General features: G+C 44.0%; 1 protein-coding gene across 7 annotated transcripts in view; it reads right to left on the bottom strand.

Annotated features, from left to right (window-relative positions):
• WWP2 (WW domain containing E3 ubiquitin protein ligase 2) overlaps nt 1-19,268 on the bottom strand; it is a 120,981-nt gene that overhangs the window by 71,170 nt on the left and 30,543 nt on the right. For all 7 annotated transcript variants that reach the window (XM_043985718.1, XM_043985715.1, XM_043985714.1 and 4 more), the window contains 2 exons: nt 16,284-16,421; nt 13,875-13,971 (listed from right to left, as the gene is read on the bottom strand). In XM_043985718.1, the coding sequence (XP_043841653.1) occupies nt 13,875-13,971; nt 16,284-16,421 (235 nt within the window). The remainder of the gene's footprint in view (nt 1-13,874; nt 13,972-16,283; nt 16,422-19,268) is intronic.

The following is a 19,268-nucleotide window of genomic DNA, read 5'->3' as shown; positions in this document are numbered from 1 at the left end:
CTCCACTTTGGGAGTGGGAGAAGTTATTCAGCCCCCTTGGCAACCCAGGACCAGTCTGAATATTGATATCCCACTCAGCCAAATCCCATATGTAGTCAGTGCTGTCTCTGGCCACAGGAACTCAAGCTCACTTTGCTGAGTGCCCAGATCTAAAATCTGAATTCTGCTCCCCAAGCAGAGGCAGACACTCTCCTATCTAATGTCCTTCCCTTAAAAAAAAAAAAAATGCTGATTCCACAATCAAGACAGTTGCTCTCATACAGTGGTCCCTTAGCTGTCCCAGGAAGTGGCTCAACCACAGATGAAGAGAATGCCAAGACAGGCACAAATGAAAGTGACAGAATCAAGGATGATCAGTCTTTTCTAGCACCACAGTTAAAAGCATCGATTCTCCAGTGCTCAGCTTTCACGGCCGTACATTACTACTGGGAAAAGTACAGCTTTGGCTATCCAGGCTTCTGTCAGCAAGGTGAGGTCTTTGCTTTTTAGTCTGCTGTCCAGATTTGCCATACCTTTCCTTCCAAGGATCAAGTCTTTTAATTTCATGGCTGCAGGCACCATCTGCAGTGATCTTTGAGCCCAAGAACACAAAATCTGACACTGGTCTTCCATTCCTTCTCCTTCTATTTGCCAGGAAACAATAGGACCAGTTGCCAAGATCTTAGGGTTTTGGGGTTTGGGTTTTTTTTTTATGTTAAGCTTCAAATTTATTAAGCATTTACTATATGCTAAGTACTGTGGTGAATCTCTGATAACAAATCCAGTCCTGTTACTATTAGATTTAGAAGATAACATGTGACAGATGAAAGCATGCTGGATTTCTGGGTTCGAAATCCCAGTTCTGCCACTTCCGGGCAAGTCACACAGCCCTCGGGGCCTTGATTCCCTCCATCTCTAAAATGAGAGGCTGGCTCAGATCACAGCAGCATCACAGAATTGTAGATTTCCAGCTTGAAATAAACAGTGGTCCAGCCCCTTAATTTATAGGCAAGGAACCTGAGGGTCTGAGAAGTTACCAGCCCAAAGTCACAAAGTTTCCTCTAATGTTCTTTTCTTCTCAAAGTCTATGATCCTATGATGCTGGCAGATGACAGAACTAAAATGGATTCTGTTCCTCCATTCAAAATAAGTACAACACAGAAGCTAAAACTGTCTAACAAGCATCAAAGTTCCCCTGATCCCACTTGTACCACCAATTGTACAACTCTGACTAACCAATCAGTCCCAAAGAGTTATTAGGAGCAAAGGAGCTTGTTGTGCTCCCGAGTTCTGCCAACCCCTCTCTCCTACAAGACCTCAACTGCACATTGTCTTTTAATAGCAGCATGGAAACAAACTTCAGTGGGGCCAGGCCAAGTTCCAGCAAGACAGGCCCAGCGGGGAAAAAGGGCACTTAAAATAGAAGGGGAAAAAAAAAGGGAAGTGGGGATGGGAGAAGATATTGCTTCTCTCGTGCAGAGACAGTCCCGACTCCCACCCTCCCCATACCAATCTCACCAGCAAAATACAGGTTGGACTTGGGGTAGGGGTGGCAGGAGAATGAGAGGGAAAAGTGAAAAGGAAAAGGAGCAATTCAGAGTTAAAATAGGACCATTCCAGACATCCCACTCATGATTTATGACTGCTTTCCACACCCTGCCTGGAGGCTGCCAACCTCACCAAGCGACAGACAAGGTAAAAATAAAAGTTTGTCAAGCCCATAGCCAGTTTCAGGAAGACAAAAGGATGCAGGATTTTGTTTTGGTTTGTTTTGGGGGGAGGGGCTCCAATCAAGGGTGTAGAGCAATCCTATCTGGCAAGGCTGATTTCCAGAAGGAAAACACTGAGCTCCAAAGTCACACAAAACCTAAACTAGAGACACTGGCACTGCATAAGAATGAGCCAACCTCTCCACCCCTCACCCCACCCCACCCCCGGCAAAGAGCCAGGTAAGACAGGCCCAGTTCAGGGGAAAATCTAGGCACTACATCAGTTCTATCCCTCAGCCCAAGAGAACAAGTCTCAATAGGCAGTGGCTTTGAGGTATCTTGAACGGAGAGAGCAGCACATTCTGTGACTCATGATTCGCTCCCATCCCAAACCAAACGCCAAGGATGTACTGTGCCCTCCAGACTCCTACCGGGGCCCCAAGAGAGGCACAGCTCCATGGGTCAGACTTGACTGGGCTGTAGCAAATCTCTGTACAAGGCAGATTTAGGAAAGAACTGTGTACAACTGAAGCAGAAAAGCAAAAGAGACAAAAAGAGGTAGGGACTGGAAATAGCCCGGAGACTGATGACGACCATACAGACTGAGGAAAAAGGCCTGGAGGAGTGTTGCAAATCCCCAACTTAGACAACCACCAAACATTATGTTTCCACAACAGAAGCCCTAGCCAATAATATCGTTCACAGACAAGAAAAGGGAAAAGGAAGAGACAGGAGACAAGGGGGAAATTAGCCCAGCAGTAAAAAGAATTTCCCACACTCACTAGCTGTGTGACCCTGGGCAAGTCACTTAATGTCTATTTGCTCCAGTTTCCTACCTCAAATGGTTGTTGTGAGGATGAAATGAGATAATATTTGGAGAGAAAAAACCACTTAGCACAATGCCCGGTACACACACAGTGGGTATTACGTAAATGTTTATTCTCTCTTACTTCCCTATTCTCACATCATTCCTCCCCCACAGCCCCCATCAATTAAGGCAATGTGTAAGCAGCCAGTAAGCAAAATGGAGAAATGTTTTATGTGAAGACTGAATGAAGATGAGGAAGTTGGAGCATACACATAACCCAGACACCTGATTCCCATGACTGACTTCCATTACGGGTTTCCTGGTGCTTATTCTTTTAAATAAGCCTAATAAAGGGCAGCCTCCACCCCCTGAAGCCTACTAACAAGCAAAGCTCTGCTGCATAAAGAATCTACCTCTCGAGAGCATCCCTACCTCCCCAGTTTGAAAGTCATCCCCCAGACAGGAGCAAACTGGAGAAGAAATGAAGTCTTTGATACTCCTGTCCTGCTCACCCCTTCCAGATAAAAAGAGTAAGAGCAATCCCATATGAAGCAGAACCCAGAGCCAGTATTGTCCATAAACAGGAACTAGGCATTTATATAGTGCCTACTATGTGCCAGGCACTGTATTAAGCACCTTTTTTTTTTTTAACAAATATTATCTCATTTGATCCTCACAGCAATCCTGAGAGCTAAGTGCTATTATCTCTATTTTACAGATAAGGGAACCGAAGTATAAAGAAGCTAAGTGGCTTGCCCAGGGTCACACAGCTAGTAAGTGTCTGAGGCCAGATTTGAACTCAGATCTTACTGACTCCAGGCCCAGTACTCTATCCACTATGTCATCGGCTGCCTCTAAGTAAAGACAAAGAGAAAAGTGAAAAAACACTGAGAAGCTAAAGGGACACTGAGCAAGAAGGGAGGTGCAAACACTAAGTATTATCTAGGCCAGAGGTGTCACAGCCTCAACCCGCCAATGTACAGTCTGAACCAGATTAAAATGCAATTGGAAATATTAAACAAGATAAATAAAAATACAATAAAACATAGATAAGCTACATTTTAAACTTAAGTCAATATGTAACTGCAGGGATCCTTGTGTACAGATCCATGGCCCCAGTTTCTGTCTGAGTTTGGCACCACTGGTTTAGACTATTACGTGCCAGGACTAAGGGTAAGTACGGGGGACAGGCTCCTAAGATACAAAACATGGGAGGGGAGGGAAAGGAAAGCAAGTGTTAAGAAAGAGAATTTTGAGAAAAACTTTTTATAAGTGAATACATTTCTAATGCCCTGAATCCTGCTCCCCACAGTATGAATGTATTTTGTGATAAGGCCTGGCATGTGTTAAGGGTGAGAGTTCAGAATTTCTAGCAGCCAGGGATGGGAAAGAGCCTGGTTTTCAAAACTTTCAATGGGCCCCCCAAAAAATGCCTTATCCTGGATCTCAGATGCTCCTGTAGGGAGATTCAACAGCACTGAGGTGAACCAAGGAGAATATAGCAATATCCCCAGGAGCCTAAAAGGAGCCACATGGGATCTTAAGAAGGGTCCCTTTAATTATCTATTGGGGAGTGGCTGAACAAGTTGTGGGTATATGACTGTGATGGAATACTACTATGCTATAAGAAATGATGAGCTCAATGGTCTTAGAAAAACACGTAAAGACTTGCATGAAATAATGAAAAGCAAAATGAGCAGAACCAAGAAAACATTGTATACAGTAATAGCAATCTTGTTTTAAGAATGACTTTACATCATCAACATTATGTGTTGATCAACTGTGATAGACTGGATTCTTCTCACCAATACAACAGTATAAGAAAGTTCCAAAGGACTCATGATGGAAAAGGCTCTCCAAATCCAGAAAAAAAAAAAAAGAACTGTGGAATATGGATGCAGATTGAACCATACTGTTTCTTTTGTTTTTGGTGCTTTTGCTCTGATTCTTCTCTTATAACATGACTAATGCAGAAACATGTTTAATGCTATTGTACATATATAACCTATATCAGATTACCTGCTGTCTTGGGGAGGGAGAAAAATTTTAAATTAGAAATCTTATAAAAACAAATGTTGAAAACTATCTCTACATGTAACTGGAAAATAATAAAATACTTTTTTAATTAAAAAAAAGAATGACTTTATAAATACCCAAATTAATTATAAAGGACACATGAAGAAAAGACATTATCTGTATCCAGAGAAAGAACAGATAAATAGAAGTATGTATAGAATTTTACACACACACACACACACACACACACAAACTATTCCTGTCTAGTAGCCATCTCTAGGGTGGGGGAAGGAGGGGGAAAAAGTAATTTACATGATAACTTTATTATCTATTTAAAAGGAATAGCAAGTTGCACATAAGAGATTTGCAGTTTTGTGTGTAATCATCTTTTATATTATATTTTATATTATACTATGTTATAGAAATGCTCATTTTATTCCATAAGTTTAAAAACTTAAATTTTAAAAAAAAGGAAGGAGCCCCTAAATCCAGGGCCTACTGATGAAAGACACAAAGTATCAGCAAACTGAGTTAGGATCACCCCCAAGGAACACTACTGGTTCTGAAGCCTCTCCTGCTGTTTTCTTGCCCCCAAACATCCGAGGTCAGAATCAATGGTCTATTTGGAACTAAGGGGAGAAATACACTGTCTCCCAGAAATCTAGCCCTCCTGCGGGGAGGGGAATCGCCATCCAGAATTCTTCCTACCCACACCCACATGCTAAAATTGCCAAAGTTCATCTTCAAATACAATGGAATTCAATTTGACATTATAGCTATACTTTTATTTTTATTTTTCTAAAAATAAGTTTTTATTGATATCTCTTTTTGACATTACCATAATTTCCCCCAGTATCTCTCCCCCCCTACTCCTTCACAAAGAACCATTCCATATAACTAATAATATTTTATTGACCCTCCCCCCCAAAAAAGAGGGGGAAAAAATCAGCAAAACTAATCAATATACTGAAAAAGTCTGAAGATCTATGCAATGTACTATAGTTGTGGTACCAGTAGTACTTTTTCAACACATCCAAGCTATGAGAAGTTAAGGCAAATGAAATAATTATACAGCACTTAGCAAAGTGCCTGGCACATAGTAGGTGCTTATTATTATTATTATTAATTGATTCAACATGAGAATCAGAGATCAATCTTAATCAACATGCAGCCAGAAGAAAGACTACCTTTTTAAGTACATTGCCCAGGGTACAAACCCTAAGTATCAGCAGCCTCAATGCAAACTCATTGGGGAGCTCCAGTTGGTCACCCTCTCTTACCCTAGTTTCCATGGGCTGTGCCTCTTCCTGACTTTTGTCTTGAATCCTGCTCTCTGAAACCTCAGTAACTGTCTCTAGAGAAGACACTGCATTTCACTGATGGAGAAAATGATCTTAAGCCAAAATTTACAACTCTATGTGGCTAAAGAACTCTGGAGTGATAGGGGAGAGAGATGACTACCCAGAAGCCAGATATTATTCTGTTTGTTTGGTTTTTTTTGCAGGCAATGGGGGTTAAGTGACTTGCCCAGGGTCACACAGCTAGTAAGTGTCAAGTGTCTGAGGCCGGATTTGAACTCAGGTACTCCTGAATTCAGGGCCGGTGCTTTAACCACTGCGCCATCTAGCTGCCCCAGATATTATTCTTAGGTGTGAGTGGGCAACACTTAGGCAGGGGTAGGGCACATCTGCTTGGCAGAATAAACCATGCTGACATGGCTGCTTCTCTCTGGTTCCAAAGTGAGCTTTCAATTCGCAAAGGGAAAATTTAGATTAGATTTAGAAAGCATCAGTCGAGAGAAAAAGTTCAAAACAAAAACACCAACCACAGTGACAAACAAGCTAAGACAGGAGGTTCTGAAACATGGACTCGGATGTGTTCACCTGGATGCCAAGCTGAGGCTCCAAAGGCCTTTAGGCAGCACTGCAACAAAACATGGACTGTACACAGGACTTGGAGAGCATGCTAAGAGAGCCAAGATGCCCCAGAATATGCAACGGGATGGAGACTACTCAGTCAGCTCCTATTTCAGCTCTGGCAAGTGAGGGGATGGAGAGAAAACAAACCAGACCTAGAACAAAGGATCTTTGCCCCTCCCAGAGTAGGAATATGCCAGCAATAATCTGCAAGGATTCCCCTCAGTTCTTGATACCAGCAAAAGAAAATCAAAATTCTATATGAATACAAAATAAATTTGGAAAAAAAAAAAAAAGAACCTGCCTTGTGGCAATTTGGTTTCCTCCCCTACATAAGAAGAACCATTAGCTGGGTTCCCCACTCAGTCATTAAGAACTGGATTCGGAAAGGCTATTTTAAACCTCCGAGTACACCCAACTGACAGCAGAAATACTAACACCCAAAGGGGCTGACACAAAAGCCTTCAGAACGGGAGCAAAGGAAGGGTGTGTGCAGCTGACTGTAGAATTCCACACCCTATTAGCAAAATTATCAGCAAAATGTAATGCAGCACCAGCTCCCAAGCAAGGGCAAGCCCATGAGGGGGTCAGCGAGGGAGAGTAGAAAACATGTAGTCCCCTTAATACCGATGCCTTCCTTCTGAGATCACCTCCAATTCATCCTATAGGAAACTTGTTTGTACAGTTGTTTGCATGTTGGGGCGGGGGCGGCGGGGATTAGAATGTGACCTCTCTAAGGGCAGGGACTGTTTCACAGACAATCAATCAATAGTTAAGTACCTACTATGTGCCAGGTACTGTGCTAAGTGCTGAGAATACAAAAAAGAGGCAAAAGATAGTCGTGTCCCCATGTCCCCGTTCCCCCCCCCCCCCCGCCGCCGCCAAGGAGCTTACAGTGTAGTGGGGGAGACAACATGCCAACAAATATATATGAAGCAAGCTAATATACACAAGATAAATAGAAAATAATTAGCAGAGAAAAGGCACTAGAATTGAGAGGGACTAAGCAAGGCATCCTATAGAAAGTGGGATTTTAGTTGGGATTTAAAGAAGCCGGTCGGTAGTCAGAGTGGAAAAGGGAGAACATTGTGGGCATGGGGAACAGCCTGATAAAAATATCCAGCGCCAAGAGATGGAGTGCCTTGTAGGTGGAACAGCTAGGAGGCCAGTGCCACTGGATCAGAGAGTACGTTTTTGGGGAGAAAGGTATAAGAAGACCGGAAAGGTAGGAGGGAACTAGGTTATGAAAGGCTTCGAATGTCAAATAAAGCATTTTGTATTTGATCCTGGAGAAGCCACTGGGAGGTTGCTTAGTAAGAGAATGACAGGATCAGATCCGCACTTTGGGAAAATCACTTTAGTGACTGAATGGAGGATGAATTGGGAGTGGAGAGAGATATGAGACAGGCAGACCCACTACCAATAGGCTATTGCAATAGTCCAGGCATGAGATGAGGAGGGCATGCACCAGAGTGGGAGCAGTATCAGACAAGAGAAATGTTGTAAAGGTGCAAAGGTGAAATCAACAGGCTTTGGCAAGAGCTTGGATATTGGAGGGGGGGGGAAATAAGAGATAGTGAGGAGTCCAGGATGATTCCTAGGTGGGCCTAAGGGATGGGAGGATGATGTTACCTTCTCCATTCATAGGGAAGGTAGGAGGGGGGGGGGGAGGGTTTAGGGGGAACGCTAATACATTCAGTTTGGGACATACTGAGTTTAAGAAGTCTACTGGACGTCCAGTTTGAGATGTCTGAAAGGCATTTGGAGATGTGAGACTGAAGGCCAACAGAGAGACTGGGGCTGGATTGGTAAATTTCAGAATCATCAGTACAGAAATAGTCGATTCCTGGGAGTTGATGAGATCACCAAGGGAAGTAGAATGGAGGGAGAAGAAAAGAGATCCCAGAACAGAACCCCGTGGAACACCCATGGTTAGAGGGTGGGAGCTGGAGGAGGATCCAGAAAAAGAGACAGAGAAGGAACAGTTTGATGGGTAGGAGGAGAACTCGGAGAGAGAGAAGTACCCTGACAGCCCAGAGAGAAAAGAGTATCCAGGAGAAGGGAGTGATCAACAGTGTCAGAGGCTGCAGAGAAGTCAAGGAGAAGGAGGATTGAGAAAAGCCACTGAATCTGGCAACTAAGAGATCATTAGGAACTTTAGAGAGAGCAATTTCCATGGCATAAGGTCAGGGTTGTAAGATGTTAAGAAGAGAGTAAGAGCAGGGGTGGCTAGGTGGATAAAGCACCGGCCCTGGATTCAGGAGGACCTGGGGCAAGTCACTTATGCCTCATTGCCCAGCCCCCCAAAAAAAAAGAGGAGAGTAAGAAGAAAGTGAAAGCACCTGTTGGAGACAGGAATGTAGCCACAAAAGACAAGAGAAATGCAATGATAGTTAAGGGGATAGAAGGATCACATGAGGGTTTTTTGGTCCCCCAAATTTCCCACAGTGCCTGGCACACAGTAGGCACATTACCTATCTGCCTCATTATTTATTTAATTAATTTGATGTTTATTTAATTTATTATTATCTATTCAATTAACAAATGTCCATCTGGCTAATTAACTCATTGATAAGCCCCAGCACGTAGGCCAGGATAGCCGGCATCACTGCTGTCTCTACTATGTTACATATATTCATCTCTCTTCTTAAATTTTCTTACTGCCCAGAAATAAATACTGGGCTTTCCCAGAACATACACAAAAACTGTTGGATAGGAACTTCCACATCGAAAATATAAACAGATGATAAATTCCACTTCATGCTGACCGTGTATCCCATCATCTCTAAGTAATGGACACAAAGTAGCTTTGGCTACTTCCATCACAAGTCAAGGAGAGGAGAGTGAGAGATTGAGTACCACATCCAGAGGCTTGGTTCCCATCTGTTCCTTTCCTCTTTCCCTGCTTAGACCAGCCCTCCCTTTCTGCCTTCCCTTGATTTACTGAAATATTCCCAGTAGACTCACACCCAGCGTTAGTGTATTTTCCTTTCCATTCTGGGGAAGGCAGTCTGCAGGCACAGTTGGCCAATTATTTAGAGGTCTCCATATGTCTTTGGGGCTTTGTTCAAGTCTAGAATATTAGAAGATCACCAGATCCTCAGAGGTTACTACAGACAAAATGATTCAGCCAGTATACTTGATACGTTTTCATCAAAATAGAAACAAACGGGGGGAAAGTGATATGTAGTAAGCAAACAGACAGACAAAAACCCATGATAGTATCTTAACTAAGGGATCCTCCCCATACTTTCAGGTCACTTTCTGAAAATACCTTTGATAATGGAGATTAAACTCAACAATCCAATATTTACCGACTTCTATGACTCCTGCAAACCTCCCTCAGGAAAGCCAGATGTGTGACATGGATGGTTGCTGGGAATCAAAAAGGTATTCTGCTAGGGAATCATTTTATTAAGTCAGAAGACATCTGGGCAAATGCAGAGGTGTACTGATAATATAAAGAAATAATGTCTTTACTCCCCTGAGTCCCCTTACAACCTAACTCCCTTCCCCCAAGACAGCCTTGGGCCTATGAAAGAGGGGAAAGAAATTCCTTAGTATCTGGTCAATTGATGATTTCACATGGCAATGAAAGTAAATCTCAGATAGCTGAGATTCAGCCACTAATGAAAGGCCCCCAACATCGTGGCTTTCCACTCTGAAGCCTAGAATTTCACACTCATTTTCTAATGTCACAGCGACTTTGAAGAAAGCTGCCAGTATAAGCCCAGGCTATATTTGGATAATTTTCTTTCTCCCTCCAGATGTATTTCACTGGTTCTCCTCAGCTCTCCTCAGATGTGATTCTGAGCTATTGTGCATCTATGAAATGCTTCACCAGCTTACTCCAGAAAGTAGTTCCCAAATACTCCAAACCTACCCTGCTTGTCCTGTCTCTAAACTCTTAAATGATTGCCTTTCAGGGTCCTGATCAAATAGGACCTGGTACTATTATTCAATCAACGCACAGGGCTTCTCCGACGAGAGTCAATCGCTCTGAAGACAAAGGTTCTCTCTTATCTGCCTGTTGTACGCAGAATCAGAATAGTTCCATGGTGGAGAGGTGTAGGGGACGTCGGCAGCAACCTTGCCCACCCCACTCCTGACCAAGAAGCTCCTCAACACATGGTCAATCATCCAGCTCCTGGGTGAAGACCTCCAAGGAGGAGAAAACTACTCATTTCCACCACCACCCCTTCCCCTTTTGCCTTTAATGACTAATTACAGAATTGAATTTTATCAGCTCGCCAAAGCCATGAAATACTTAAGGCTGACGGAGGAGCATGACCGTTACTGCTCCCTTGGAATTCACTTACCCAACTCCCAGCTATGCCTCACACAAAATACATCTATAAATGCAACAGGACTGTCTACACACACAATTGGGGAAGCAGGTGACAAACTGGGAGGCTGCAGCCAGAGACCTGGATTTGGGGCCAGACCACCTACGCTTGATGATGACCTCTACCTACCACTGTGTGACTCTGATGGTGCACGTTTCCTTATCTGTAAAATGAAGGAGTTGACTAGTTGCACTAGATGGCTTCTGAAGTCCCTTTCGGCTCTAAATCTACAATCCTACGCTGGACATGAAGCATCATTTCGGGGCTGCTGCAATGTGTCTTCCCTAGATAAACCAAAAGGAACACATTAGCTACTAGCGGGCCCAGAGAGTCCTAAACTCTATAATTTGTATGTCTTAATTTGGGAGGGGAGGACTGGAACTGCCTAATAGGCAACAATTTCTTCAGCCCCCAAACTTCCACTCTCAAATTTCCTAAGATTAGGAAATAGCTATCTTCTTCTAAGTAACTCAATACCTCCATTGATTATAAACTCTCAGCCTGTTCCCAAAAACAATTCAAGCCAAGTACATTGCTGGGAGACCTCTGCATTGGCCCCCTCGTGGGAAATCAGACAGAATCTATTAAGACATTTCGTGCACAGAGTTTGTGAGAACAGGAGGTAATCCCACATGGAAACAAGGCTTTGAGTCCTAGCTTGGTAGGCAGGAGATATTCGTTACAGCCTGATGATCTCCAGCTGATGTGATCTAGAGGCAAGTAAGCCCAAATCCAATCAGAGCTTAAGTCAATTAGCTCTGTGACACCAAATGAAGCATGGGAGAGATGGAGAAGGAAAGGACACCAGGACAATGCCACTGTCCTGGCTGTGCATCTGTATTTCAGTCTCTTCAGGGAGTCTGGCATGATTTAAGACTGAGAAAAAACCTGCTCTTCAGACAGTGGGAACTAAATATTTAGTCTAGGAGGCTGAGTACAGAAGCTAATCTTTCACTATGCTCCAGGGGCAGGAGAGCAAAGTGCTATCACTGACAAGGCAGAAGGTGGACTCCTCTTCCCCACACCATTCCATCTTACATCCAAGGCCTCCCTGGGCAATAAATCACTGTCACAAGTCCCTGAATCCATAGGGCCTCCCACATTTGCTCTTGCATTAACTGCTCCCAGAAGGGGTAGCAACTATAAAATGTGGGGGAGCTGCCAGGTTCAGAGTATGCTACCCAACCAGCAGCATCTCCACAATGATTTTCTGTGAGATAGCAGCACCCATCGAGTATACCCACAGAATGCCCAGATCACAAGGGCGTCATCCAAGGATTTCAGAGGGTTACCTAGAGAAAAATGTTGCTACCAGCCATACAATGCTGCATTCTGGCTTCCTGCAAATAACCCACATGGGACTTTACAATGGATACAGAAATGGTTTTGCCCATCTCAAAGCAATCAGTATTTACTGAATATCTGTAATACTCAAGGCTCCAAAACAGAACCATCTTTGTGATGGAGTCCAGTGGATGTTTTAACTTAACTTTTAACAAGTTATGATACAGAGAAGGAATGCATGTGTATGTATGTTTTCCCCTAAATCAATCTAAGAGAAATACTGGGTGCAAAGGTCAGATATATAAATCCAAATGTGTTCAAGGCCCTGTGACAGCTTATCCATCACCATCCCCTCCGGCCTTTGAAGTAAAAAGGAACATTAGCTCTGTCAGCTACAGAGAAAGCTTTCTAAACCAACTGGAACTCCAAAATACTTGTGGCTAGAGATAAGAAAGAAGAAACATCTTTAAGGAATGACATGGTGAAACTACCCCTCCCTCCTCAATAGCTAGTTACCACTTTAGCCTGGGATCAGATCCAGAGTTTCCCATTCTAGATACCAATTAGCCCCTTTCGCTGAAATAAGATTTGCTAATGGTACCATTCATCTCGGTGCTGCAAGATCAGATCATTTATTCAGACTTTCAAAAAGTTGTTAACAAATCATGGCTAAGAATGATTTCACAATCTCTGCAGAGCAGTTTCTCTCAACTCACCCAAGGAATCAGAGAAAAGGATGCCTTTAATGATAACATATATAAGCAAACCAAATACCCAGTCTTTCCTTCCCAAACTAGAGAAATGTCCAATCACATCAACTCATCAAACCAGTCTAGTTCACTGTGGTCTACCCAAATGGTCAGAAAAGTATTGTCAAAGGCTATACCTGTTCCCTGGAAGTCACACAAACACGAGCAATCATTTTTTTGCTTTTTAGAGCCTCAGAAAAATTTTGCCCAAATTTACCAAGACTAATGAGGACTTTTACCAATCAATCCATCAGCTGCTCCCCGAGGAGCACACCAGACTGCTGCTGTGAGATGGCTTTTTTCCTTAAAGTGCCTGGAGACTTTGTACACTGTAATAAACAGGCCAGCAGTCCCCACCCCCATCCCTCTAGCATCAATGCAGTCATAACAGCTCCTCTCTACCCAAGAACTGTTGCCATGGGAATGCTCTTTCACTAGTAACACAAGGACAAAATGGGAATTTCACTAAATAAAGTGAAGTCTCTTCAGATGGGAGCAATGGGACACATTATGACACAGACTCCAAGAGCTATGTATGAAAGTATGTATGTATGTATGTATGTATGTATGTGGGTTCTAAAAGGGGCAGTGTAACAATGGCACCTGATGGAGGGAAGGGTGGGGTCAAGATCTTCTCCACACCCTTCCACAAATTTGGTCACTCAGAGCAATCAACTCTGCCGATGACCATCCCTACCAACATGCCTGCCTTTCCAAAGGGCCTAGATTCTACTCTCACTTCTGGACCACCAGAAAACACTTCAGTTCTTAAGATTATTGGGAATTTTGGGGGCAGCTAGGTGGCACAGTGGATAAAGTACCAGCCCTGGATTCAGGAGGACCTGAGTTCAAATCCAGCCTCAGACACTTGACACTCATTAGCTGCGTGACCCTGGGCAATTCACTTAACCCTCATTGCCCAACCAAAAAAAAAAAAAGATTATTGGGAATTTCTGAAAGCTCTCCTGTGAAAATGGTCTTTGACTACTTCCCAACATCTTTCAACAACACCAAAAAATCTCCCCTACTTTGGGTGCTACAGATGCTTAGGGGTAAGAAAGCCATACCTGGATCTACCTCCAAAGCAGTTGGTGCTGGGTGGCTGGTGCCGTGCCTCAGTTGAAGGAGCTGTCCCACTGGGCTCTCTGCCAGGTAGCTGTGCTCCTGAAAGGGAAAATGCACAAAAGGAGAACAGAAAGATTAGACACTATCTCTGCCCCACCCACCCACCCAAGTGGCTGTGACAGGACCCTGGTTTGGACAGCAGTGACCACCAATGAAAGGTTAAAGAACATTGGGACATGAGCACGCTAGCCTGCTTTAGCCACTGGGAGAGAGCGAGTTCATGAAGAAATAAATAAGTGGAGAAAGATACATGAAGTGGGTCCGGCAATACAAATAGTAGAAAAAGATCAAGCATTTGAGCTATTTCGCTCTAGGACTTCCTAGAAGGTCTCAGGAGGAAGCTTGATGGCCCGATGGGTAGGGTGCTACACTTGGAGTCAGAAAGCCCTGAGTTCAAATCCTATCTCAGACACTTGAGAGCCATGTGACCCTGGGCAAGTCCTGAATTCTGGGTCCATTTCCTTCTCTGTGAAATGAAGGAGTGCAATTTGACTGATGGCTTCTAAAGTCCCTTCCAGTTCTAATCTACGACCCTTGGTTTCAATCGTCTCACTTATAATATGAGGGGAGTGGGGTCTGAAGTCCTTTTCAGCTCTAGTATCCTAACATTCTAAGGTCCTGTGCTTACTTTAGATAATTCAAGGACCTGTGATTTCCTAGTAGTCCCTCCGCTGATGCAGAATGAAACCTATTGACAAGTCAGGAAATGGTCTTTAAGAATTCGGGGGTGGGGGGGGGCAGCTAGGTGGTACAGTGCATAAAGCACAGACCCTGAATTCAGGAGAACCTGAATTCAAATCCAGCCTCAGACACTTGACACTTACTAGCTGTGTGACCCTGGGCAAGTCATTTAACCCTCATTGCCCTGCAAAAACAAAAACAAAACAAAACAAAATAAAACAAACAAAAAAAGAATTCCTGTGGCAGAAAAAGTCACTGTTCTGTGGGTCGCCTGGTGATGAGTCTCTTCAAATATGGCTAGATGGGGCTATGGCCACCAGAGACACTACCTAGCACAGAGAGCTCAAAGCCTTTCCCCTTGGGAGCTTCTATCAGATTGTGTTCCCCTGACCCCCCCACCCCACCCCAAACTTGATGAAACCACACTGAGATAGAGGACCTAAGTGGATCTCAGTCTCTTAAATGGAAATTAATTTCCAAGTGACAGAAAGCGAGGAAAGAGAACATGAGGAGAAAATGACTTGTGGGGCATGCTCCACTAAGACCCCCATCTTTGGACCCCAAGTGGCCATCGAGCTGTCTCACCAGTCCCCCTTGCTGTTCAGCAGAGTCTCCTCACCTGCTCCGGTGCAAGAACCTTTCAGCCCAGTGAACAAAAGTCTAGTTGTGGAAGGTGACTGTCCTTCCCTCACGGTCACACGTTCTACCTGCTTACCCAGAGTCATGATACCAATCTTGCCTCTCTGGATGTAGAAAGCTGCTCAACCACACTGCATGCAGTAAGACATTTAGCCCAGGAAGGAGGAGGGAACCAAATCCATTTCAAGGGCCAGACTCAATGAGAGGAATTTCTTCCCGGATCCAAAAGACCCAGACTCCCACTAGACTTAATGAACCGCCTTATCGACTGTGCTAGCTCTGTACCCGTTTTATTAGATTTGTATAGCGAGGACAGCCAGAATGTCGCACTGATAGCCACGAGACATTACCCAAAGAGCCAGAACAAGGCCCGGAGCATGTGGGGTGGATCCTCTATGGAAGAATTACAGAAAGACAGAGAAAAGAACTGCTCAGGATGAATGAGCCCGGAGGGGCTGCCATCACCTCCACAGAGGGGGTAGCCAAGCGGAGGAAATCCAGAATACACTGAAGCCCGGGAGCCTGAGTATCTGCACTACAGATGAATCCATCTCCAAAGAACATGCGTTCTCACACAGCACACCCTCAGATCTCTCCATTAGGTATAAGCACATAAGGAAGAGGAAAAATGAGCAAGAGGAAGAAGCTATTTCCAAGAAGTCCCCAGGACTGAATGTAGCTCACTGCCTTTGCTGCAAAACCAAAGAGCAAGCACTGACTTTTCAATTTTAGATTCATTGGCAATCAAGTAAGTCCTAGGAAAACCAGATTAAAAGAGGCCAGATTCTTGACTTGGACACAAAACTTGAGACCAGAAAGCACAATCAGGTCATTTATGAACCCAAGATGCTCTGGTCCCTTTCACCCAACCAGAAACCAAAGCCATATTATGGATCAGGACTGATGGGGAGGCAGAGAGAATGAGGCTCCCTGGTGCTGAACCAAACTCCTAGGACCACCCCTGCCCCTGGGTCTCAAGCCCTGCCACTCCCCTATTCAGGCACCACTATGTGCAACAGGGCAGCACTCACCGTCTGTCACGGCATTGCCATTAGGCACACTTCCCAGATCAACAGTTGGCCCGTCCAGGAAAATTGTCAGCTCTCCGCCTGAGACAACGCTGCCTTTGTTCTCTGTCTGCAGGTTCAGGGTCAGCTGTGTGTTCTCCACTGTTGGACAGAGAAGGCAATACAGACAGAGCAAACCAATTTCACCATCAGTTAAAGATTTTTCAGTTGAAAGCCTCCCCTTTCTTTCTTTCTTTCTTTCTTTCTCTCTCTCTCTCTCTCTCTCTCTCTCTCTCTCTCTCTCTCTCTCTCTCTCTCTCTCTCTCTCTCTCTCCTGTTTTGATTCTTTTTTTTTTCTTACAGGACTCTGAAAGAAGGACTAGGGCTGAGGTGACATACTAGAAAAAAGGGACCTTGAGAAAAGTTTCAAACAGTATTCACTGCACCTACCGAAAGACCAATAGCAAACCAACCCCACTCATGGAGTTTATTCCTTCCAGCTGCAGAAGGAAATGAACATGACCAACTTCTCACTGGTTGGGTCTCATGAGTGCAGAACAGTCAAGAGTTGGCCCTGTGAGTGGGATGGAGAGGAGCAAAGCTCTCAAAATTAAGGAAGGAGAACAACAGAGTCATCTGGCACCCTACAAAAATTCAAACCTATGAGCCTGGTACAAAAGGGAGAATGTTGGTATCTCCGGCAAATATATACTATACAAACCAACAAAATCTGTGAATGCAGCATTTCAATAAATGATTTGAAAGTACAGCATAACAAATGATCAGTCTTAATCCCTTTCCGTTTCAGGAACTATTTATTTAGTACAAATGTACTGTCCATGCAACTTTTTTCATCCCTTCTTTATTCTACTGATATTTTTTTGTTTGTTTGTTTGTTTTTTGCAGGGCAATGAGGGTTAAGTGACTTGCCCAGGGTCACACAGCTAGTAAGTTTCAAGTGTCTGAGGCCGGATTTGAACCCAGGTACTCCTGAATCTAGGGCCGGCGCTTTACCACTGCGCCATCTAGCTGCCCTATTCTACTGATATTTTCAGTCACTGTCGTCTCTTGGTAATAAGTTCCATAACTAATTTTCCAGGAAGTAGCACTTTTTACCTGTCTTCAAATGACCTATTTCCAATCTCAGTGTCCACTAATTCCAAGTTAGATTGGCAGTTTCTTTCTCTCCTAAAGAGTCCCACTGTCTCTTTATCTGCTCCATTAAGGGAGCTTCCCAGAACTTGTCAAGTCTAAAGGCTTCTTCTTCCTCTTTGCCCTCCTTAAGGTGCGGCAACCAGCTACACAGTGAGGAGAAAACAATGTGGTCTGATTTATTTCCAATACATTTCTTGATGGGACCAAGCACTGTGATCTCCATTTTAGTCAGCTACCAAGCAAAGTATTGGAGGAGCAGTCTATAAACAATGCATAGCTATATTCCTTCTACGTATCTTCTATCATCATCTTCTAAACATGATTTGGATGAATTTTCCTCCCAGCTGGAAAGCTAACAATGTCAAAGATTATCATGGAGGCAAGAACCTCTCCCTGACCATCTGTGATATCACATCTCCTGAGGGTCTCTCACATGAGCCAAAGAGGCCCAGCCTTCAAAGAGGCTGGCCTTGAAGGTAGACCCATGAAGTGCCTGGAGAATATACCTCTTCTGGAAAGGGAGAGAGGTGGGGACCACCAGGACAGAAGAGAACATACACTCTCAGGCCCAGTGGCTGCATGAGATGTTTTTGCTTCATTGTTTTACTTGGTCATAAAGAAAGGATGAACGGGGGAAGACGAGGCATGTAAAAACACAAAGCATCAACGAAGAGTTTGTGTTTATTTCCTTAAGACAATAGCAATGACACTGACTCAACTCTGTTGGCTCCCATCTCTCATGGCCCTAGTTTTGCTTTTCTTCCCACTGTTTCTGGCCAGATTGATTTTACACACACCACACACACACACACACACACACACACACACACACACGTGTCCAGAAGCAACTCTGTAGTCCTGTGCAGTACATTTTATCTTCATTTCACTCGGGGGTATTTTTATGTGTATTTTTTTTTTCATTAAGCCTCTGAGAATACAACCTTCCATTCTTCAACATGCTTCACAAAAACCCACAGAGCCAGGGGAGCTATACAATATATAATGGGGCTAAGAGAAGGTGATTAGCTAATTGAATGACAGCCTGGGGTACCCAGTGGAGCCGAGAAGGAGTGTGTGTGTGGTTGGAAAATACAGCCTGAAACCGAAGTTCTAAATAGGTACATTAGCTGTCCTCCTCCTGTGGCCCAGCAGGAAAGCTGACACACTCTATAGACGCCCTTTCTTCCCTTGCACTCCTTCCTAATGCCTTCTGGCCCATTCCTTTAAATTATGACAACAAGGCCAAAGGGGTCTAAGTCATCTATCTGCCTGCCGGCATGGACGAGTCAGCCTCAGCCAGGGCTTCTGACTGGGATTGTCTCTGGCCCAGCCCTGCCTGTCCTATCAGCAGATACCACATGGAACAAAGCCCACATTGCTTCCTCAGCAATAACTAGAAAAGACTAATTCTCTATGTTCCATAACTAATGTTTTAGGGTCTCTGCCAATGCATCTCAACTGTGACTCATAGATCTATCCTCTAATTCTAACCATGGGGCCTCTTTAGCAAAGGAGAATGGTTGGAGGAAATCAAGTGCAATCAGAACAAAACAGGACCTAAGTACGAAAGGAAATACTAGACCGGCAGGAGAATTCCATTACTGCCCAGGGTATGACTTGATGCTGGCCTCCTTCCTAAGTTATAGCCTTGGTAGTTGTAATAGTGATCTCCAAAATCATCTTAGCAGAAGCAGAGTGGGCTCAAGAGGCTGAAAATAAATTACCTGACACCTAGAATGAGGACGTCCTTCTCTATTCCCTTTCTTCAAGACTTTCTATGTGGAAGATCAAACAGCACAGAAAGTGAAAACCATGAGCTGCAGGCCTTATGCTTGCTTCCTCCTCTGCTGCCTT

This window comes from Dromiciops gliroides, chromosome 2 (assembly GCF_019393635.1).
Source record: "Dromiciops gliroides isolate mDroGli1 chromosome 2, mDroGli1.pri, whole genome shotgun sequence".
Lineage (NCBI taxonomy): Eukaryota > Metazoa > Chordata > Mammalia > Microbiotheria > Microbiotheriidae > Dromiciops > Dromiciops gliroides.
This window is presented reverse-complemented; position numbering and strand designations above follow the sequence as displayed.